Source organism: Trachypithecus francoisi, unplaced genomic scaffold (assembly GCF_009764315.1).
Source record: "Trachypithecus francoisi isolate TF-2019V2 unplaced genomic scaffold, Tfra_2.0 Lachesis_group5, whole genome shotgun sequence".
In the NCBI taxonomy this organism is placed as follows: domain Eukaryota; kingdom Metazoa; phylum Chordata; class Mammalia; order Primates; family Cercopithecidae; genus Trachypithecus; species Trachypithecus francoisi.
The window spans coordinates 27,300,163-27,322,959 of NW_022681470.1; the positions used below are offsets into that span (position 1 = coordinate 27,300,163).

Sequence of the window (22,797 nt, forward strand, 5' to 3'; positions counted from 1 at the left end):
CGTGTCTACTAAAAATACAAAAAATTAGCCGGGTGTGGTGGTGGGCGCCAATAATCCCAGCTACTCGGGAGGCAGAGGTTGCAGTGAGTCGAGAGCGTCCCACTGCATTCCAGCTTGTGCAACAAGAGCGAAACTCCGTCTCAAAAAAAAAAAAAAAGAAGGAAAAAAAAAGAAATCCCTTAGGAGGAAAGTTTACATATTATAATTATTCACAAAGGAAACAACCCAAAGCAAAAGAAATCTGGGAGACGCTCCGGCCTGCGAGAGACCTGGTTATGCCTGTTCCCTTTTCGTTAATTATACCCCACCCCTTTTAAATGTTTCTTCATCATCAAAATCCTAAATCTGATCATTTCCTGAGTCAATCCGAAGGATGCCTCCAGCGCTGTGCACACTCCCAGCAAAACACATGGATTTTAGGGCAAATTAAGAGCCACAGAGAGCACCACTCCCGCCCCACAGGTACAGGACCCAAAAGGCACTTTGATCTCCCGTTTCCGCCACCGACTCGTAGCTCCTCCCCAAATACCTTATCTCCACTCTCATCCCCATCGCCATTTCCCCTCTTAGCTCCTGAAGCGATTAACCAGCAACAGTGAGAAACAGAGAGAGAGAGAGAGAGAGAGAGCAAAGGCAAGCCTGGGGGAAACGAATGTCTGCGTGGCAAGGTTTCCTTAGGCAGTTTGTCAGGCACTGCTGAAGGCAGCCTGGAAGGAAGCCGGACCCTGAGGCCGTGGAGAGAGGGCCTTGTGTTTGGAGCCCGACGCACTGATTGGCCGCGGCCGAGGAAAAACCCGGATGCGCTGGACAGCGGTGTTGGCAGTCGCGGCTCCGATATTTGGGCAGTTTTGGGGGTGCCGGTGGCCCGGGCCGATGGCGCAAGGTTGGACAGGCTTCTCTGAAGAGGAACTCAGGAGACTAAAGCAGACTAAAGGTAACAAAATGGGTTTACAGTGGTTTAATTCTTGGGTCTTAAGGGGAAGGGGCGGGGATGCAGCTTTGGCGGGGGAAGGGGGCGTGGAAGTGGCTACGTTTGCGTTAGCAGAAGGCGCTGTAAGTACGTGGACTGGTGTAAGGGGGTTTGAGAGGTGGACTTACTGGGAGTCACGATGGGAGGGGCAAGCCAGAGGACTGGGATCTTCTTTTAGGAAAGACGGTCCAGGAATCCACTGTAGGGATTTGACTCTTCTTGTGAAAGGAATGGGACTTGGGAGAGGAAGTGAGCCTGCAGCCTGTGTGTCTTCCTTAGGGAGGATTGCTGCAGGAATCGACAGTTGGAAGGTTAGGGTCAGGGTAAGGGAAGGAGGAGGGGCGCACATCATGTTAGAATTGTGGTGAATTTACAGAAGCAGATGATTGGAAAAAAGGAGCACAGGCGTCTGAATAAAGGCAAAATTTTGGTACTTTTCACAGTTCATCTGGAGTGTTGCATTCACTTCTGGTTGCCAGATGATTTTTGCAGTTCTTTCCAATTTTTGAGAATCAGCAAACCAAAAGGGTCTTTGAGAGGGTAGATGTGAAGACTTTATATGTTTATATACATACAGTCTTACTTTGGAGTAAGCTAATCTTGTTCTTCTCTCTCTGGCTTTTTTAGAGTAAGCATTGAATGGGCTTGTACTATGTATACATATATATATTTTTTTTTTTAATGAAGGAATTAAGTTTGCTGATTGTTGGTGGAAAACTTAGTAATATTGATTGCACTGTACTTGTGGTTGAAATTTCGCAGTGATCTGTGTGGTTATCCTGGTAGTACACACAATTTCTGTAAGAAGTGTACACCGCTCTTGGTACCTTAATTCAAATACTTTATTTTGGTAGAAAATGAAGTAAACCTTTTTTTAGCGTTTGTGGGGAAGTTGGATGTTGCTCTGGTAGCTTGTGCATTTTTAGCATAAATGTGAGACTAATCTTGGGCGGACAAGTGGGAAAAGAAGTAAATTAGTAAGATAGGACCAATGTAGATTACATCGATTGGGGACATTTTGACTGGTCCAGGGGACTTTAAAAACTCTATCAAAAAGGTTATGCTACGCTGTATGGTTAACTGACTCTGTGTTGCTTTATATGCTCAAATTCTTTTGCTCTGTGTTTTCAACATCCATTCACATACTTTGATGTACAGGGTACAAGTGCCCTGGCCTCTGGTCTGACTCCAGTAGACTCATGAGGAGACAAATCACAAAGTTATGTGGTAGTAGATATTGCAAAAGCTTGCTTCAGAGACAAGAGGAACCTCACTGCTGGAGATTGAATGGAGCTTGGGAAGATTTCATAAAGGTTGTGTTAGCAGAGGCGCATTTTCCAGGGTAAAGACGACTTAATCTAAAAATCAAAATTACACAATATATTAATTATGTAGAAGTATCTTTTGAAATGCCTTTGCAACTGGGGGTAGATAGAGGATGGTAAGGACCTGAACTTCAAGGCCCACTGTAGAGTGTGGAAACCAAATCACTAGTCCGTGACCACCTCGAGGACGGAAAATATCTTAACAGCCTTGTATACCCGTAGCTAAACACAGTCATTGGCGTATAGAACTTTCAGCTCTTCTAAATCTTTTCCCCTTGGATTCCTTATTTGTAAAATTAGAGGATTTGGCCCTTTAATTTTAAAGCCATTTCTAGCTGTTCTCTATCCTTAAACATTTATTGAATAATCTAGGAAGATGGAGTTGGTTGCCAGCAAAAATAAGGACAGTAGTACTCTGGAGATCCCTGTATGTGCATTGAGGAACATGGTCAAGAACGTTGTTAATAGTCTTGTTTATAATATTAAGAAATTGGAAACAACCAGAGTATTCATTACCAAGGGAATGGGTAAATAAATTGTGGTATACTCATCTAGTGGGCTACTACTGTACAGCTGGTGGGAATATATTAGTATTAACTGTAACCGCATGCATTAACATGTTTGTTAATACAGTGTATGTGATTTACACTTGGCCCTTGAACAACACAGGTTTGAACTGTGATGGTTCACTTATACACAAATGTGCATTTTAAAAATACAGTATTTGGGGGATGTGAAACCTGAGTATATGGAGGGCCAACTTTTGGTATATGTGGTTTTCACAGCGCCAAGTGTGGGACTTGAGTATGCACAGATTTTGGTATACATGGGGATCCTGGAACCAGTTATCCTCATATATCAAGGATCAGCTAGCTGTATGTATAATATATACAGTCACATACTCAATAACAGTATTTCAGTTATCAGTGGACCACATATACAGTGGTGGCCTGGTAAGATTATTATAATACCCTGTTTTTATGGCACTTTTTCTGTTTTCTTCAGTATAGTGACATACTGTACAGGTTTCGAGCTTAGGAGCAAAAGGCTATACCATATAGCCTAAGTATATAGTAGGCTGTACCATCTAGGTTTGTGTAAATACACTCTCTGATGTTTGCACAAGGACAAAATTGCCTAACAACACATTTCTCAGAATGCAGCCCATTGTTAAGTGACATATGATTGTATATAGTGGGGAGGCATGGGAATGTGATCAGGGAGAGGGAAATTCAGAGGTATTGGTAATTTATGAAATGAGGTTAAGGCAAGTTAAGCTAAAGTAACAAATAGCCCTAATATGTCAATTGTTTAAAATAAAGATTTGGTTTTCACTCTAGTTTCATGTTTAATGTGGGTTTGGCAGGTGACTGTGTTCCACAGTCACTCCATCTTTTGGTGCTGTCTTGTAGGAGTTTACCATGGTAGGAAGAAAAGAAGATTGAAAATTGAACATTGGCAATTAAATCCTTCCACCAGTAAATGACATGTGACACTCCTACTTATATTTTACTTACCAAAAGCAAGTTATACAACTTGGGGGATAGGACATAAATTCTCTCTTACCTTCTAAAAGGAGGATTATGTCTATTGTTAAACAGTAGTTACTTCTACTGCAGTCATATTTTATTTCTTAAACATTTTTTTAATCATATAGGTTGGAAGACTGTGTATGTGTGTTTATGAGTGTAACACATGCATATATTTGATGTATGATCTATTTCATAATGAAAAATTGGAAGAAAACAGTGCAACCACATGCTGTCAATTTTTAGTTAAATAAATTATTTATTCAGAAGAGTTATTCTTCATACTGATTCTTTGCCAGTTACATTATGAATATCTTCTCTCAGTTTTTAAGTTGTCTATTCACTTTTATCTTTTTGCTGAACAAAATATTTTATTTTTTGAAACTGGCTCTCTGTTGCCCAGGCTGGAGTGCAGTAGCGCGATCATAGCTCACTATAACCTTGAACTCCTGGGATCTAGCGATCTTCTTGCCTCAGCCTCCCAAGTAGCTGGGATTACAGCTATATGCCATCACACCACACTAGTTTTCTTTCTTTCTCTCTCTCTCTTTCTTTCTTTCTTTCTTTCTTTTTCTTTCTTTCTTCCTTCCTTTCTTTCTTCTTCCTTCCTTCCTTCTTCTTTTTTTTTTTTGTAGTGATAGGATCTTGCTATTTTGCCTAGGTTGGTCTCAAACTCCTGGGTTCAAGCAGTTCTCCTCCCTCAGCCTCCCAAAGTGCTGGGATTACAGGCATGAGCCACCATGCTGGGCCTTAATTTTAATATATTCAAACATGTGAACCTTTTTTTAATAGCGAACATTTCCGTGTCTTAAGAAATTGGTTTCTTACTATAATTACTGTAATAGTAGTTACAGGTGTGAGCCACTGCACCTGGCCACTATTCTTGACCTTCTATCTTTTCATATAAAAATTTCAATAATTTTACCAAATTTAACGGGAAACCCATTAGGAATTTTGATTGTAATTGCATTGACTCTTTAGATCAATTTCATCTTCATATTATAAACATTACCACTAACATGGTATATGTCTCCATTTATTTAGTACTTGTTTAAATTCTCAATAAATTTTATAGTTTTCCCTATAGAGGTATTAAACATCTTTTTGTTAGATTTGTTCCTAGATAACTGATAATTTCTGTTATTGAAATATATTCTCTTTAATTGTATTTTCTAATTGTTTTCTGCTGATATATAAAAAAGTGCAAGCCAAAAGAAAAGTCAACAAAAGACATGAATAGGTATTTCCTAGAAAAGGAACTATGAAGAGATGCTCATCACCACGAAGGAGCAGAGAATTACAAATCAAGAACACAGTGAGGTACTACTATTTTACACCCATTTGATTGACAAAAATTAAAACATCTGACAGTATTGTATATTGAAGAAAAAGTACATCCACAGGATCTTACACATTACTAGAGGGAGTACACTTTGGAAAGCATTTTCATGTTTCTTCTAAAGTTATACTTTGTGACTCAGTTGTTCTTAGATAATATCCAAAGCAAATTCTTGTACATGTAAAATAAGAGACACAGTATTGAAAATTTACAAAAGCAAAAACTTGTAACCAACCTAAATGTCTATCAGTGGAAGAAGATCAGTAGACTCTGGTTTACTCACACAATGAAATGTTATACAACAAAATTAATGACTGCTGCGACGTAGACAATATGAATGACTACTGACAGTGTGATATGAAGTAAAACAGATGTACAGCACAAAACCCTTTTTATAAAATTGGACAACTAAGTAAATACTTTTTAGAAATATTCATAGATGCAACATGTCTATTAGAGAAGGAACAGAATAATCAACATATGATTCAAATGATGGTTTTCTGGGGTTGGGGGACTAGGGCTTAAATAAGGGATATGGAGCATATATCACAAACTGGTAGTCCATTGGCTTAATTTAACCCAAAAATGTATGCGGCTTTTCGGCTTTGCCTGCTTCCTTCCCCCTTCTTTCTTTTTTTCCTCCTTTCTTCCTGCCTGCCTTCCTTTCTTTCCCTTCTTCCCTCCCTCCCTCTTTCATTCCTTCCTTTCTTCCTTTTCTCTTTCATTTATCCAATCTTTACATTTATTTTAAGTTAATAATGGTGATAATCATTGTGTTATTTAGTAAGCCAGCTATAACTGTTGCCTTTGTTTGGGGGTAGGTCCATGTACTAGGTGAGCCATTGAATTGTGAGCAGAAGTGTTATATCACTATTGGGTCAGAGCACTTAATTGCTGTAGCAAGACCTTCCTGACCTCTCTTTTCTCCCTGTGTTGTGGTGGCCAGCAACACTGAATACTGACTGTACAGTCAGCCTAGAGCCCTGAGAGACTAATCAGCAGAACCACTCTGTTAGCCTTTAGTTGGCACATGTCATTGATGAAAAATAAACCTTTGTGGTTTAAAACCACTAAGATTTGCCCCTACAGCATAATCTAGATTTTCCTGATTGAGACAGTTCCCTACATTTAAAAATCAAGATATTTTACATAAAAGTCTAAATTGTAATCATAAAAATCAAAATATCTGGCTATGCTGACCTAAATTTTTTAATGATAGCAATTGACTAAAGGTGACTGAATTGCCCCCTTTCCACCAGACTTGTGCTTCTCAGTTCACCAGTCTCCTTGATATTTGCAGCCCCTAATACGCATTGTGGGAAACGGTATGTTCTGTGTTTAAGTGGCCTGATTTGCTTATTGTTTATTGTTTAAAATTAGCATTTTCAGTCTTATAGGTAGGTTCTGTAAAAATGCAAAATAAAATAGAAGTGACTACCTGAATTTCAGAGGAACTATTAATAATTCAGCTAATGAGTTCAACAGAGAGGTAAGCAGGCTAAGTGACATTTTTTGATGGTATGAATAAAGATCAGAGCCAAGAATGTGTTCCTGTTGCAAGGTACAGGAGGATACTTTGTGTTTCTGGCTAAAGTAAACAATAACATTTGCTTTTGATAATACCTCAGTCTTTTAAAAAATGTTTTCTGTACATATCTCATTTATTCTTAGACCAACTTCATGCATTAGAGCAGGTTAATTTTCAACCAGCTTGATAGATGAGGAAACTCAGATATTGAATAAATAATTGACTTACCTGAGGTCACTGAACTGGGCAAAAGCAAAGCTGGAATTGTGACTCTAGAGCTTTTAACTATACTTTGGGAAATTCGAATAATAAGCTTGTTTTGCTTCAAAAGTCAATATGCCAAATTTGAAAGTCCCATTTGAGTTGTTCGTTTACAAAAACTCATAATTTCACTTCCCAGGCATTTAAGAGAGAATACTATTTATAGATCTTATTAAATATAGTATGAATGTGAGTCAGATTCTCCAGTTGTCTGCCCTAAAATGTTTACACTGGCATGGACAGTCCAAAAAGTGTAATAGAAGTATTCTTATTTATAACTTTAAAGATATTTCCCCCCAGTTGTTTTATCTTCTATTGCTTTGCTCAGGCTACTATTAAAAGTAGTTTGAATGCATTGATTAGAGCGTGACTAGGCTCTGGGGAGTACAACCTTGGATTGTTCTGTAGGATGAAAGAAAACAGTTTAAGGTTAACTAGCATTCCTAGAAATAAGAGACTTCACTCAACTACATTCCTGTTATAGCATCTGAATATGTATCACATATGTACCAAATTGCCCTAAAAGCTGTTAAAATTTAAGAGAGGGTAATCCCATTTGAAAATGCAACCACCATTTTGTTCAGGAGAGCAGACAGAACCATAAATCAAATTTAAAACCAGATAATTCAGTCATCTCCCTGATTTGGTCAAAATTAGTTGATTTCTTTTGACAATTAGGAAATCAAGTTGAAAAAGAAACCTCACTTCGTGACCTAAGGCCTAACTCACTGATGGACTTCGCTGAAGATAAATTAAGAGTTTCTGTTAAATATTAACATTATGATCTAAAAACTGTTGAAACTCTACAGGAAGATGGCTGTTTTTCCCCTAGACTTTCAAGATAGAGAATGGGGTAGGAGAACCACTAGAATTATCAAACTGTAATGTTAATTTTTTATTTTCTTAGAGGAATTATAATTATTTGCTGCTCACACAAAGGAATTTTCCTCTATTTTCTTTTACATAGATCCATTTGAACCACAACGACGTCTCCCCGCGAAGAAAAGTCGACAACAACTTCAGCGAGAAAAAGCCCTTGTAGAGCAAAGCCAAAAACTTGGACTTCAAGATGGATCAACCTCATTACTTCCAGAGCAGCTGCTTTCAGCACCAAAACAGAGAGTTAACGTTCAAAAACCACCTTTTTCTTCCCCTACTCTTCCGAGTCATCTCCCTCTCACCTCTCCTGTTGGTGATGGACAACCACAGGACGTTGAAAGTCAGCCAAAGGAACTGGGACTTGAGAATTCCCATGATGGTCACAACAATGTTGAGATTCTACCTCCAAAGCCAGACTGCAAATTGGTGAAAAAGAAAGTGGAATTGTTAGTAAGTCTATATGAAAAGTCCATGAGACTTTTCATTTAACCCGTTTTTTCCCAGTGGGCTTTAAGGAAATGTAACTTGTTTATTTTAACATTTTCTCTCTTTTATATTCAATCCTAGAAATGTGATGTATAAACTATTGAAAAATAGCTACCACCTAAATATAAGCTGGATGCTGTTAGTCATTCTGTATGTTTTATGTTATTGAGTCTTCATAACAGCCTTAAAATGCATGTTTATTATTTAAACTTTATAGATGAGGTATCTGGGACTCAGAAAAGATACCTTCCTAAAGCTAATACACTGCTAGTAAATAGTAGAGCTGAGATTTACATATAAGTCGTCTGGATCCAAAGTTTATGCCTTTTACACTCAGCAGAAGCAGTTCTTTTTTTTTTTTTTCTTTTCTTTTTTGTTTTTGAGACAGAGTCTCATTCTGTTGCCCAGGCTGGAGTGCAATGGCGCGATCTCAGCTCAGAAGCAGTTATTATATGCATAGTGCCTCTCCCCAAATTGACCCCTTTCTTCATCTTCCAGACTGTTTCCATTGGCCCAGAAATTGGAACTTGTGGAGAGACGTAAAGGGATGGTCGAAGGAGAGAGTGTAGGAAATTTAGGGGACTAATGGTAAAACTCAGTTCATCATTAGGTTTCTTTTTATTTATTCTTTACTGTCTTTGTATTAGAAACAACTTTCATAATTTAGCTACACTGCTCTTGTGGAAGATGCCATTTTTTGATTTGCAAATTCTTAGAATTTTTTATTTGATAGCTTGTGTTTTAATATATCCTCTTATTTCTTTGTTTCCTTCTGATTTATCACTCACAGAGGAGAAGGAATGACTTTATCTCTGTTTTCTCTTTTCTGAGTTCTTTTCAAAGTATCTTTTTTTTTTTTCCTAATCTCTGACATCTTTTTAATCTCTGCTGATCCAGATTCTATCCTGGGAATTTAAAATGTTTTCTGTCCACTAGGGGTTTACAACTAAGAAATCATTTTGACAAGAGTTATAAAACCACATGAATTTATGAAATCTACATTGAACAAGTGCATACATTAAAGTGTCTCTAAGTGTAGTTTACCAACAAAGGCCTGAGACAAATGGGGGTAAGTTTACATTGAGCTGGACAATTCAGATTGGATGTCATAGGGACATAGAATTTTTTTAGTATTTTTTAGATACTTGGAAGAATTTTCATAAAAGACATGTAACCTAAACCATTCACGTAAAGGAGAAATTTTGAGGTTTTAAAGAGGAGAAAGGAAAGCTGTGTCCTAGAGAATGTTTGGAGATGATACCTCATTTCTCTGGGAGAGGTGGCAAAGGATGAGCCAGAGAACAGTAGAGAATTAAATAAATGAGGAAGGAGGACAGATGCGGTGGCCCACACCTATAATTCTAGCACTTTGGGAGGCTGAGGCAGGTGCATCTTGGCCAACATGGGGAAACCCCGTCTCTACCAAAAATACAAAAAAAATTAGCTGGGCGTGGTGGTGCGTGCCTGTAGTCCCAGCTACTTGGGAGACTGAGGCACAAGAATTACTTGAACCTGGGAGATGGAGGTTGCAGTGAGCCGAGATCATGCCACTGCACTCCAGCCTGGGCAACAGAGCGAGACTCTGTCTCAAAAAAAAAAAAGAAAAGAAAAAAGAAAACAGAAATGAGGAAGGATCAGAAGCAGAAGCAGAGGATGAATAAGTAGAGAATTAAAGAAATGAGAAAGGATCGGAGATGCCTGCCTAGCAAATTCACTAATGCAGCAAGATATCATGAAGCTCTCTGAGGGCTAAAGGCCTCAATCAAAATAATGGTTAGAGAAATTCCAGGTGTCAGTGTTATAGATCATATGGGAGAGAGTGCAGGGTGAGCTGTGGAACTAAGGTGCCTAGTGAAGAGATGCCTGCAATAGTAAAAGTGAGAAATGACCAGTCCCAAAACTAAGGTGTAGGAATGGAGAGACAGGGACAATTTTGGAAGTGGTTACTAGATTTGGGAATAGATACATGTGATATAATGGCTGTAAGAAGTGACAGTAATAGGAATCAATAGTTTTGCCAGTACCTTGTTTAATTTGAGTTGGCATCAAGCTCATGACTTTATGGGAAATTTTAATATATTTATTTTAGAATTGGACAGATTGTAAGACAATACATGTTTTCAGATCTTTGAATTTTTTTCTTTAGCCCAGCATTCCAGTCTTACCTCTTAGTGTTTTACTTCGTTTAAAAATGTCTGAGTTGGTCTGGGACAGTGGCTTACACCTGTAATCCCAGCACTTAGGGAGGCAGAGGCAGGAGGATAGCTTGAGCCTAGAGTTCGAGACCTGCCTGGGTAATACAGCAAGACCCCATTCTCCACAAAAAGGAAAAAAAAACAGACAAAAATAAAGTCTAAGAGTTGGGAAAAAGTGAACAAATTGAAAGAAAATATTAACGTGTGAAATAAACATTGGTTATTGTCTGAAGCATGTTAACGTGGTGGAGACTTTATAGAAAACTCTAAAAGGTATAAATAATATGATATCAGCTACAGACCAATTTTTATTAATCTCCATTCTGCATATAATACATAATTAACTTACACAAATTTCTTTGTACTCCTAAACACATGCCACAGTATTCTGGCTTCTAGTTTGTGGGTTCCTAGATTGTATACATATTATGGATTTCAGAGGTCCAATTTATGTAAGCCTCTTTACTTTAGATCGTAGTCTTTGTTCCCATTAGAACAAAATAATGAACTGCAGGTGGGTCTCTTTTAAGAGGACTTTTGAAAGAACATATACATAAATCTTCTTGATTAAATTTTATACTTAGGGGACTGAGACTGGTAAGGTGTGGGATAGGGTAGCAGTTTCTTTTTCTTTCATAAACTTATTTTTATGCTTTTTTTTGCCCCCTAGGCAAGAAAAATCTCGTTGGGAAGTCCTCCAACAAGAACAACGGCTAATGGAAGAGAAAAATAAACGTAAAAAAGCTCTTTTGGCTAAAGCTATTGCAGAAAGGTGAGGCACCTGAACCAGGAGAGGCTGTTTGTAACCTGTAACCCGTTCTGTCATGTGTTATATTTATTTTCCAATGTCTCTTTTAATAAACTGATATTTTTTCTTCAACCATTACTTTTAAGTAAACAAATTATGCTTTATAAGTGATACTGAAATTCCAATTATAATTTATTAAGGAGAACTTTTTAAGCATAGAGCATATTAAATTTGTAAATATAGTTGCAGTTAAAACTTAAAGACCTTCATTAGTGCTTCCAGTTTTAGCCATCTACACAATCATAAGGGAAACAGTAAATAGCTATCAGTATATGTAAATTAGCAAAAAATGCAAGTTTTAATTTTTATTTGGGAGACCTTAATCATTTGATGTGTAGAGGAATAAGGTTTTCTACGTAAGTGACATACTCCCATGAATCTTAATTGTATTTCCTGTGGGCATTTTCTTAAATAATGTGTCCCGCCTCCACAAGTAGAAGATACATGATATAGTTTAACTTTTTATTGATGACTCAGGGTCGTTATTATGAGCACTGTGTGAGATTCAATTTTTCTTTCATCTTCCAGTGTCTGTCAGCAGCCCCTTCACATTTACTGCATTGTACCAGCCCCACACAACAACATTCCCATTGGAATCATTCTTCCCATCCCCCACCACTTTTGCTGAGTTTGTAGTTTCTGTCTAATCTCCTGTGGCCTTAGGAAACTAAACTTAGTCAATAAATTAATGGTTATGAATAGTGAAAAATAAATGCAAGGAAATATTTAGTGACATTTTCTTTTTAGACTTCCAGAAAAGTCTGTCAGACTGTTACTGCTTGAAGCTAGAGTATGTGTAGGGGCAGGAGAAGAGGGAAGAGGGTGATAGGTATAAGAGTAGTTTAGAATTTTGTCTACCAGAGGAGTGAGTGTATTTGAGAAATCATGATTTTTCTTTTTCTACTACTGATACGCCTTGATCTTTCTTGAAGCATAGGAAATATGCAACTCACTGAGTTACTATGTTTCAAGGGAAAAAACTAGCAAATAAAAGAGTAGTGCCTTCTTTTTTTTTTGTAAGTGATTATTTAAAAGTAATTAAAGCATTTTAGTAGTCTTCGATTTCTAAAGAGATGGGAAGGCTGTTTTCTGTGGTTTTACAAAAACATGTACAGGCTCGGCAGTTCTTCTTATAAGTGTTTGTGATTTTAGACAGAAAGCACCAGTGTAAACAGAAGTGTAGGGAAATGCATCGTGTTTGAACTCTTAATAAATGGCAATGAAGTACTTGACGTTAAGTGAACTTTTGTAGGCAGAAAGGAAGGGTAAATGCCTAAGAGTAGAAATGCAGAGAATGTGCTATGTAACATAGTGGACTTATGTGGGGATTTTTCTTCTTCATTCACAGTGTGTGTGAAAATTTGAAATGAGTGAAATCATGATTAAAGGGTTGCTTTTTTATTTGCTTGTTCCATTTCTTAAGTATATATTGTTCTTGGGAGAGGGGATTAAGAAATGATGAGGTTGGATATGCTTTTAAATAAGGAAAATGAGTGTTTTGGTGTTCAACTCCATAAAGAATTTTGGGAACTAGTAGTTTTCCTAGAGAACAAGAATCAAAGCAATAAAAGTTTGGGGAAATGGGTCCCAAGAAAGTTAAAACTAAATGGATGTTCTCAGATGTATGAAGAGGTGTGGTTTAGTATAGGCATCTGTCTGTTCTTAATGGCACGTAAGTATCAGACAAGTGAAAATGGGCTCAGGAAGAAGAAGAATTAAAGACTAGAAATTTGGAAAGCTCTGTTGAATGTTTCAATGTAAAGGGAATACAGATATATTCTTTTAGTGTTTGTTCTCTTTACAGAATGAATATCTACAAATGAACTATTTGCTGAGTTTTTTTTTAGTCTTATTTGTTACTTTGTTTATGCAACATGCAAATATAAAATTTCAAAAACTCAAATGTTAACTAGCATTTATTTCAATTTTCCTGAGTTTTTTCTAACTTTTAAAATATAAATTATAAACATATATACAGTATCTTGGTTTTTCACTTACATTGTATATGAACACATGGTTTTAAAATGTTCTTATTTTCCCGCTCATATACCTGATTTTCTAGATCCAAAAGAACTCAGGCAGAAACCATGAAACTAAAGCGGATCCAGAAGGAGTTGCAGGCTTTAGATGACATGGTGTCAGCTGACATTGGAATTCTCAGGAACCGAATTGATCAGGCCAGCTTAGACTATTCATATGCTCGGTGAGTTGGGGAAGTTGAATCTGAACAAGGAGTATGATTTAATTAATGTTTATTGCCAGCTATTCCAGGGGCTTTTATGTATATATCATAATTTAAGCCTCAAAACAACCCCATTCAGTGCTGTATTTATTCCTCTTTTGTGCCAATTCAGGTGTCTCCTCTTCAGTGAAGTCTTCCTTAACTCTGCCCTACTAATTAACCTTGTTTGTGTGCCATTAGAGCAGTTCTTGCATTATTTATTTACATTTTAGTCTTTGCTGCTAAACCCTCAGCTATTTAATGTTTGGAAGTTTTTTATTCATCTTTCAGGATCCAGCAAAGTAAATATCTGAGTGATTTGCCCAAAACTGTTATTCAAACACCATGTCTGTATTCTTTCCATTAAAATTTTTGATATCTGACACGGTCCTATAGGATTGAAGTTTAGTTCTCATTTTAGCTTTCATCAGAATAAGAGGATCTAGTTTAGTTTTTAAAAGCTTATGAATATTTTAAGCAGATCCTCTGTCTTGGAAATTTGAAATATTTTCTCTTTTCTTTTTTTTCAATTATATTCTTATGAGATGGTTTAATATATGTTTCCTTGGTTTCAACCATTGGCATTTTTTAAAAGAGGAAAAAATACCATGGAGTATTTTTAAAATGAACTAACACATGTAATGAATTACATGGACTTTGCAGACAGATAAAAGGGCAAAAAATTATATCCAACTTCAGGGTTTTCAGCCCTTTCAACATTCCTTTAATCATACTGGTTTGTCTTTTTTTGCAAGGGAATGCTGTGTTAATGACTCAATTTTGTATCTTTCTCTGTTACACTAGAAATCAATCAAAATGCCTCATTAGGCCAGGGTAAACCACAACATCAGAATGTTTATGTAACAGTTTATTAAAGCGGAAATGCTTGATTGTGGTTTTTAATTAACTGTTGAGTGTTTAAGAAAGAGACTTGTGGTTGTTCTTGTGATTCTTGTAATTGCTGTTGGACCATATGCTGTTAGACTTAAAGGGTTGTCTTTATTAATTAACTACCTAAATGAATGCCATCAGTAGCTGATAACCAGAGGTTCCAGGTTTCCATTAATAAGGTCATTAAGGGAGGTAACAGAGATTTTAGTTAAGATTAAACTAAGCCTTGATTTGTAGCATATTTTATTCTCTGTAACATAAGTTTGCCAGAGGAACATTTTTATGCCTTTGTAGCCTTTTATATGAATAATTCATATTATAAGGTACAAGCACTAGGTACCTCAATAGAAATTTGAGGCCAGGCACGGCGGGTCACGCCTGTAATCTCAGCATTCTGGGAGGCCAAGGCAGGCGGATTACGAGGTCAGGAGATCACGACCATCCTGGCTAACACAGTGAAACCCTGTCTCTACTAAAAATACAAAAAATTAGCCAGGCGTAGTGGTGGGCGCCTGTAGTCCCAGCTACTCGGGAGGCTGAGGCGGGAGAACGGCGTGAACCTGGGAGGCGGAGCTTGCAGTGAGCCAAGATTGCGCCACTGCACTCCAGCCCCGGCGACAGAGCGAGACTCCGTCTCAAAAAAAAAGAAAGAAAGAAAGAAAAAGAAAAGTAATTTGATTTTGTTTTAATTCTGTTCTAGTGGAAACTGGAGAAAGATGCCTTTTCATATTCAGTATTATATAAGAAATGTCATAGTTTTAGCCTTCTAAGAACCACAAAGAAGGTGGGATTACTAAAGGAAAAAACATCCTATAGTATCTCAGTATCCTAAATGAAGTTTTAGTAGATTTTTACATCTTTAATAAGTTACAGATGACGGTTTCTCATGTTACTAATATTGATTTAGTTGAATGTAAGTAGATGTTGTGTGCCGCTGTTTTTATTTTTATTTGTGAGATGGAGTATCACTCTTATTGCCCAGGCTGGAGTGCAGTGGCGTGATTCCTGCTCACTGCAACCTCCGCCTCCCAGATTCAAGCGATTCTCCTGCCTCAGTCTCCTAAGTAGCCCAACTACAGGCGCCCACCACCACACCTGGCTAATTTTTTGTATTTTTAGTAGAGATGAGGTTTCACCATGTTGGCCAGGCTGGTCTTGAACTCTTGACCTCAGGTGATCCGCCTGCCTCGGCCTCCAAAGTTCTGGGATTACAGGTGTGAGCCACCATACCTGGCCGTGTGCTGCTATTTTCAAAAGCCGAAGCTCTTGCGTTCAGTCAAAGGGAAATATAGACAATGGTGATTAGAACCATAGTGTGTCTTGTTCATGCGTAAGATTAAGGTATCATTTTCTAAATTTGCATTTGTGGTCACTGAGAAATTACAGATTGGTAAAATAATAATATGGTCCAGATTTCGCGTGAAAGATAATCCCTAGGACAGTCAGTTTTTATGGGAGATTTCCTTTTTTCTTTTTTTAATAAAAATAATATCTTAGTTCTGTAGTATTTGGTACAATGCTATGTCCACAGAAGGTTCTTGGATAGTGAATAGGCCAGAACTTGCTTTAAAACTGGCCTCTGTAGAGCAGTGTTTGGAGAGAGACCTCTGAGAAGACTGGCACTTTGAGTGAGCCAATTTGAGAGAGTTGCTGCTGCTCCTGCTGCTACTGCTACTGCTACTGCTCACCACTGGGATTACAGTGTTGCCATATGCTGTGCAGACCAGCTTACAAAATCGAGAGTGGCTGCATGTAGAACATTTTTTTGAATCACTGTTGACCATCTAGGTTTCATAGACACCTTCATATACACAAACATACACCCACAGACAAATATTTTTAAATCACTTTATGAATAATTTTTAAAAGTAAGATTAAAAGGGATTGTGTAAAACAACTTTAAGATTTTAATAAGAATATAAGCCTGGTAACCGTCTTTGTATCAAATAATGTTTGACTCACAGACATGAAAAGCTGAGAGAATATAGTTACATTACATCTTTGTAGCAACAGGGGATAGTCTAGATACTTGTAAAATATTGGGGGTAAGTTCTCCCTGCTGAAATGATTAACTCCATGATAATATAATTTTTCCTTTCTATGCTTAGAAATATATTTTTCATTCACTGATTCTCAAGTTTGAGAAAATTCACCTAGGATATATTTTGCTGAAGATTCATCTGAGATTTCACATATGATCGATTTTTATCATCTGGGTTCTAGAATGTGTCTCTGCATTTCTGTTAGTTTCCTAGGACTCCTATGACAAATAATCAAAAACTGGGTGACCTAAAGCAACAGAAATTCCTTCTCTTGCATTTCTGGAGGCCACATACCCAAAATCAAGGTGTCAGGTTTGTAATGTCTTCAGAGACTCTAGCTATCCATTTCTTGCCTCTTCCAGCTTCTGGTGGCTGTGGGCATCCCTTGGCTTGTGGCCACGCCACTCCATTCTGTGCCTCCATAGTTATATTGCCTTTTCTTCTGTCTCAAAACTTCCTCTGCCTTTCTCTTTAAAAGATGCATGTGATTGCACTTAGGGTCCAACTGTATAATCTGAAATAAACTCCTTTCAAGTCCTTTATCTTAATCACATCTTTTTCCATATAAGGTAATTTTCACTCGCTTGTCATAGAAAGTAATATTCACAGGTCCCAGGAATTAGGAAGTATCTTTGGGAGGCCATTTTTTAGCCTACCACAGTATTCATCTTTTGATTTCTGTAACAGTGGCAAAATGTCTTCCTCTGTCAGTTGTCTCTACTTTGCTAATACTGGATAGGCAGAAATGAAAACTAAAAACAGGTTTCAAAAATGGTGTTTTCAGTCTTCTTTTATACCTTCTGGAGGTGGCATAGTACTTTGTACAGCACAGTAAAGAAGGTCAACAATGATAACTTATTGCATCATCCTTTTAGATCATTATTTTCTTATTTTAATTTTTTATTGCAAAAGAGAATAATTGATAAGTAATGATGAAATAATTCCTAGGATGATGAAATGACAGAATGTTTCAAGATACAGGAAATATAAAAATACTGCAATAATCCTCTATCTTAGATTTATGAAAGGGTTCATTGAACCTCTCTAGTAATTGCAAAATATAATTTATTTTATTCTGTTTTTTAAATAAGTAAATTTTCTCATTGTTTGAAAGACTTAAGAAAAGGTAAAAATTATGAAATGCTAATTTAGACAAATAGTGAGAACTGCTCAGAAAAGGAACTGAAAAACTAAAAGTGGACCCGTGGAACCCAGTGCTATACAGAGGGTTAATGGTGGAATTTTTAAACATTTCAGGGGATACCAAAACAAAGAGATACTTTCTAAAATCCTTTAAAAATAACTTTCATTAATTCATTCCATCCCCCTTTAAAATAACAAAACAATTGTATAATTACATTTCCAGTTCACTCTGTCTTACTATGTTATGTATAATGCTCTTATTATTTTGTTCCAGAATGTCATCATACACTACTTTGGTATTACCCACCTGACTGTAGGCTGGTAGTGCAGTTTGTGAAACTAATCAATATTTTAAACGTTAAATCACTCTGTAGGAAAGTATATATTCGTATTTCTGACCAGAAAGACTTTGAATAAATAAACAAAATACAAAATCTTCAGTGATTTATCCAGGGTGATAGATCAGTGGAAACAAGGGACCTATTTGCAAATGTTAATTTCAATTCAGTATTCATGAGTCCATACTGTAAATCTCTGCTGATTGATTTTGACTGGCTAAAGGAGACCACAGACTTGCAGAGAAGGGAGGTTTGAGTCACGGTCAGGTCAGGGCATTCATACACCTATTGAGAATGTCAGAACCCCTGTCTTGTTGCAAGAATATTACATGAACAGGGTATGTTATAAAGTATGGAAATAAGGGAACTAGGTATCCAGTAGAGTTCCTTTAGGACAATTCTTTTAACATAGAGGGTTATTGAAAGATAATGGACACTCTCATTCTTACATTTACTATATTTACAGTAAAAAAAAAAAAAGGAAATATGCTAAATTAACATTATGTACATGAGTTTTCAAGTATAAATACCAGGTCCCTAAATTTTGTGTAATCTTAATTTTAGATTCATGCTTACTAATACATTAACAGTACTTTTTGATTCTGGTGTTCTAAAGGAGAAGTTCTGTTTCTTGAGCACCTACCATGCACGAGACTGGAAGCTTGCCCCATTTATACTGTTTAATACTCAAAACTCCTATGAGGTATTTTATCATCATTGTTTTACAGATAGACCAAGACTCAGCTTAAGTAACTGCCCAGAGTCTCTGTACTGGAATTTTCAATTATTGCATGCCTCTTACCCAACCCCTTCCAGAGGAACCTGACTGTGTTTTGGACTCAGGATGCTGACCCTGGGGCATACCTAATTAGAACAAAGATGGGCTACCGACTCCAGTACATTTACTCCGTAGGCTAAGTAGTGGTTCATGGCATGGCCTGACACTAAGAGTTCTGTTTAAACTGAGATGAGCTAGGCAAACCTAGGTTCTTCTCTGAGACTATAGAATTGGATCACTGAGAGATTGAGTGGAGTGAATTTGATACCGATTGCAGGTGTTGGCCATGCTGGGCTGTGACTATGATAGGAGAGCTGAAATGAGAGAAAATGTGTTGCTTCTAAGCATTGAAGAGAATAGCCTTTGATTCTGATGACATGACTATGAAATTGCCTCTTGCAGCCTGCAATAAAACCCAATTTTTACCTGAGCTAGTTTGACTGGATATCTGTTCTTTGCATTCACAAAAAGCCTTAACCAAAACGGGCACACATGGTAATTGTCAGGAAGGTTTTGAACCCTGAGTTGTCTAAAATGAAAGCCATTTATTATTTTCACTGTATTTTTTTCCAAGACAGAGAATCCTAAATTAGGAGATACACCTGTTTCTTTTTGCCATAACTCTTGTACTAGAAGCTACGTATTACACTAAGTTGATGTAGGCACTCATAACAGGTAAAGCAGCGTGGCCTTCACAACTACTAATGGTAATGAAATTGAAGAACTAGTTGGAAATCAACCTTTTCTCTGACAAAGAGGAAGGACCCTCTTGTTGCAAAAAGAAAAGCAACAAATTATATAGGAAAGGCAAAAGACAATAAATTAAGATACAATAACTCTTCTTTTTGTACTGACCTAATGCAGAAGAAAAAAAGTGAGATTGCACGGTGACTTCTCCAGTAGAATTGCTCTGCTTCACATATGACTTTACATAAGATTACCTATCAACAGAGTTTATACATGTGTAAATATGTAAAATTTCCTACTAAGTGTAAGTGGAGTAGTGGGGAGAGTGAGAACAACTTAACCCAAGGATTCTCAAGTGGGAGCATTTTTGTCCAATAAAGGGACATTTGGCAATGCCTGTAGACACTTTTGCTTGTTACAACTTTTGAGAATTACTGGCTACTAATGGGTAGAACCAGTGATGCGCTGTAGCATCCTGCAGTGTGCAGGACAGCTTCTCACAACAAATAATTATATGGCCCAAATTGTCAGTAGCGCCAAGATTGAGAAATCCTGCATATAGCTCTCCTGAGGCTTTCTACTTGATGTTTATGTCTTGCTGTCACCCAGTATCATTTTGCTGGGTGTGCTCTGTCCCATTTATATTCATCTCCCAACCACTGTCTGTATCTTTCTCCATCAGAATTTTTCTCTTTTTTTTTAAATTTATTAATCAAGAGATATGATTTTCCACTTTCTCCATCTCTTGTCTTACTTCTCATAAATTTAACCAGCTGTATGCTAAAGCTAGCTTACCCTGGCTCATACGGATTTTGTGTATCTCTTCCCAGTTCTGCATTCAGTAATATCACCTTGGTGGCTTGCAATTAATTGGACAGGGTGGTAGTAGTTATCCCATAGAAATGTAAACGCTACAAATCAGGGCTCCCCATCCTCCCACCCCGGGAATAGCATACCACTGAATTAACCTTTTAGACTGCCTTCACTCAAAAACAGCTTTGGAAAGAAAACATTCATGCAGAATGATGTGTTTTATTAGGTGAATTCAAGTAAGAATATTGTGAAAGTTTCAGCAGCCATAGCCTAGTTTGTCTAACATGTAGACAAGTGTTTGTAAAGTAGTAATATCCATATCTTCATTATATATTTTTTTCCCAATTTTGGAGTTTAGTTATTGTTTCTAGATCCTCTTTTGAATATCTTCTTCAATGGAAAACTGATGGACCTATCTTTATACACATCCTTACAGGAAGCGGTTTGACAGGGCTGAAGCAGAGTATATTGCAGCAAAGCTAGATCTACAGCGCAAGACTGAGATAAAAGAGCAACTCACTGAACACCTTTGTACAATCATACAGCAAAATGAGCTCCGAAAGGCCAAGAAGCTGGAGGAGTTGATGCAACAACTAGATGTACAAGCTGATGAAGAGACTCTGGAGCTTGAGGTGGAGGTAGAGAGATTGCTACATGAACAAGAAGTAGAAGCAAGGAAACCAGTGGTTCATTTAGAGAGGCCATTGCAGCCTGCTGAGGATAGTGTGACTTTCGAATTTGCAAAAGAGAACAAAAAGTGTCAAGAACAAGCTGTTTCCCCAAAGGAAGATGAACAGTGTGGAAATTCCAATAGTATCCCTTTTCATAGTCCAAACTGCCCAAATCAAGAAGGTAATGACATTTCAGCTGCTTTGGCCACATGAAGTTCTAGTATTCTTTTGAACTAATATGGTATTCAGTAAAGTATACTTTTTGCAGTAGATTATGCCTTCACCTCTAATAAAAACCTCTTTAAAACAATGCTGATTTTTGAATTCATGATTAGTTTTAGTAAATTAATATGTTTGGCCATTCTAAAATCCAAAATTATGATAAGTTTATTTCTATGGGTATATTTCACCTTGATTTTGGCTCAGTTCTTTCGGTGTTCCATTACCCTTTTTACTGAATTAAAGTAAGTGACTTAAAAGGATGGAAGAAAAACTACATGGTTGGAGTGTTTTTAGACCAGATAAATATAGAAAAGTAAAATGGAAAATGATACTCAATACCTAGTTGAACTCATTTCACTTCTTCTGGGAGATGTATTAAGACTGGAAGTCCTATTTTATTTAAAATCAGTAAAAAGACAAAAATTACAGTGTGAAAAAGAGAAAGACAGGAATTGAAGAAAAAAGTTGTAGGTTGAATTATCTATCTGGATATTACTAGAGTTGTAAAACTTGGAAATTGGAATTTATGTGAAGAACCAGACAGCTGAAGCCAGCATCACTTTTGTCTTCAATTTACCTTCAAATGGTTTCAGTTTCACAGCCTGCGTTTTGTTATTTGACACACACACACATGTATATATAAACATACATGTAATTTTACTATTATATTGTCTTTCCCTTAATCGATGAATTGATTAAATTTAGACAAAACATTTCTGAAGTGAGGCTGAAAATAATATAGAAAATCTCATTGCTACTTGTGATGATCAAAAAAGGATGTATTTTCTTTCTAAAGTTATCTATAAATATGTGTTTGATATGTTGGACATGAATTACCCTGTCATGAAGCATTTAAAAGCTGATTTTCTTGTTAGTTTGTTAATTGCCTGTTACTAGTACTTGACCAATACATTGTGCTGTATGTAAATGTGTAAATAAATATTGTAATTTTCTCCCAAAGTCTGTGAGTATCACATTAAATTATGATTCATTTATCAGAAATTCCAAAAAGTCAAAATTTTACCTTTGAGGACTTAAAAAAATCATTATCATCAGAGAACATAAGCACAAGTATAAGATTGTATCCATAAAAGTTTCTGAAAAACTTAGGGACATCCTGTTTTTAAATGGGTTTGTTTGAGGGTATTATCTTCTGGCAATAATATAGATGAGCTTTATATTTTTATATTACGCAATTTGAGTTGAAAGTATAACATTTCATTACTGACTTCTCTAAAGCATTTCTATAGATAGTTGTGCTTTTATTTATGAATGACATACATAAAAGCCAAAAGTTTCATTGTCTAATACACTTTTTTCTAAGGAATAAACAAGTCTGATGTACTCACAGTGTCTTTCATTTACCTTAAAAAAATTTCTAACAGTTTAGTATGTGTTAAGCATTGTGTGACAATAATGCATCTTGGATCTCCTTGTGGTACATACAGTTATTTACTTTTGTTAAGCCTCTGTTAAGGAAAATTGATTATCAATGAGGTTGTATAATATTGGTTAAATGCAGGTATGTGCAATCTTAATTCTCAGTCTGAACACTTCAAAGATATATGAAGAAATGAGAACCATGAAAAAAAATACGTTAGATGAGACCTCAGAGATAATCTAATTTAATCTTGGTTTTTTTGTTTTTTGTTTATTTTTTGAGACGGACTC

General features: G+C 36.7%; 1 protein-coding gene and 1 long non-coding RNA gene across 8 annotated transcripts in view; one reads left to right on the plus strand and one right to left on the minus strand.

Moving 5' to 3' along the window:
* LOC117074848 overlaps positions 1–604 on the minus strand; it is a 67,748-nt gene extending 67,144 nt beyond the window's left edge. Inside the window, exon 1 of the long non-coding RNA XR_004433736.1 lies at positions 530–604. This is a non-coding gene — a long non-coding RNA (uncharacterized LOC117074848). The remainder of the gene's footprint in view (positions 1–529) is intronic.
* On the plus strand, positions 144–22,086 carry GORAB (golgin, RAB6 interacting). Of its 7 annotated transcripts, XM_033196746.1 has the most exons (7): positions 814–934; positions 5,027–5,144; positions 7,920–8,281; positions 9,254–9,386; positions 11,183–11,284; positions 13,383–13,523; positions 20,670–22,086. In XM_033196746.1, exons 5-7 carry the CDS (start codon positions 11,229–11,231, stop codon positions 21,115–21,117), a joined length of 645 nt encoding a protein of 214 aa, XP_033052637.1. In that variant the 5' UTR covers positions 814–934; positions 5,027–5,144; positions 7,920–8,281; positions 9,254–9,386; positions 11,183–11,228; the 3' UTR covers positions 21,118–22,086. The 7 variants fall into 7 exon arrangements, with proteins under 7 accessions (XP_033052632.1, XP_033052633.1, XP_033052637.1 ...); XM_033196745.1 differs by lacking the exon at positions 9,254–9,386; XM_033196743.1 differs by lacking the exon at positions 9,254–9,386 and having other exon boundaries at positions 7,920–8,277.
* The last annotated feature ends 711 nt before the right edge of the window (positions 22,087–22,797 follow it).

What these genes read in the sequence shown, in the direction of transcription:
- GORAB (XM_033196741.1), top strand. Translation starts at nt 799, where the DNA reads ATGCGCTGGACAGCGGTGTTGGCAGTCGCGGCTCCGATATTTGGGCAG. An exon ending in GTGAAAAAGAAAGTGGAATT is followed by an intron (nt 8,278 to 11,182) that starts GTTAGTAAGTCT and finishes TTTGCCCCCTAG; the next exon opens with GCAAGAAAAATCTCGTTGGG. An exon ending in GCTAAAGCTATTGCAGAAAG is followed by an intron (nt 11,285 to 13,382) that starts GTGAGGCACCTG and finishes CTGATTTTCTAG; the next exon opens with ATCCAAAAGAACTCAGGCAG.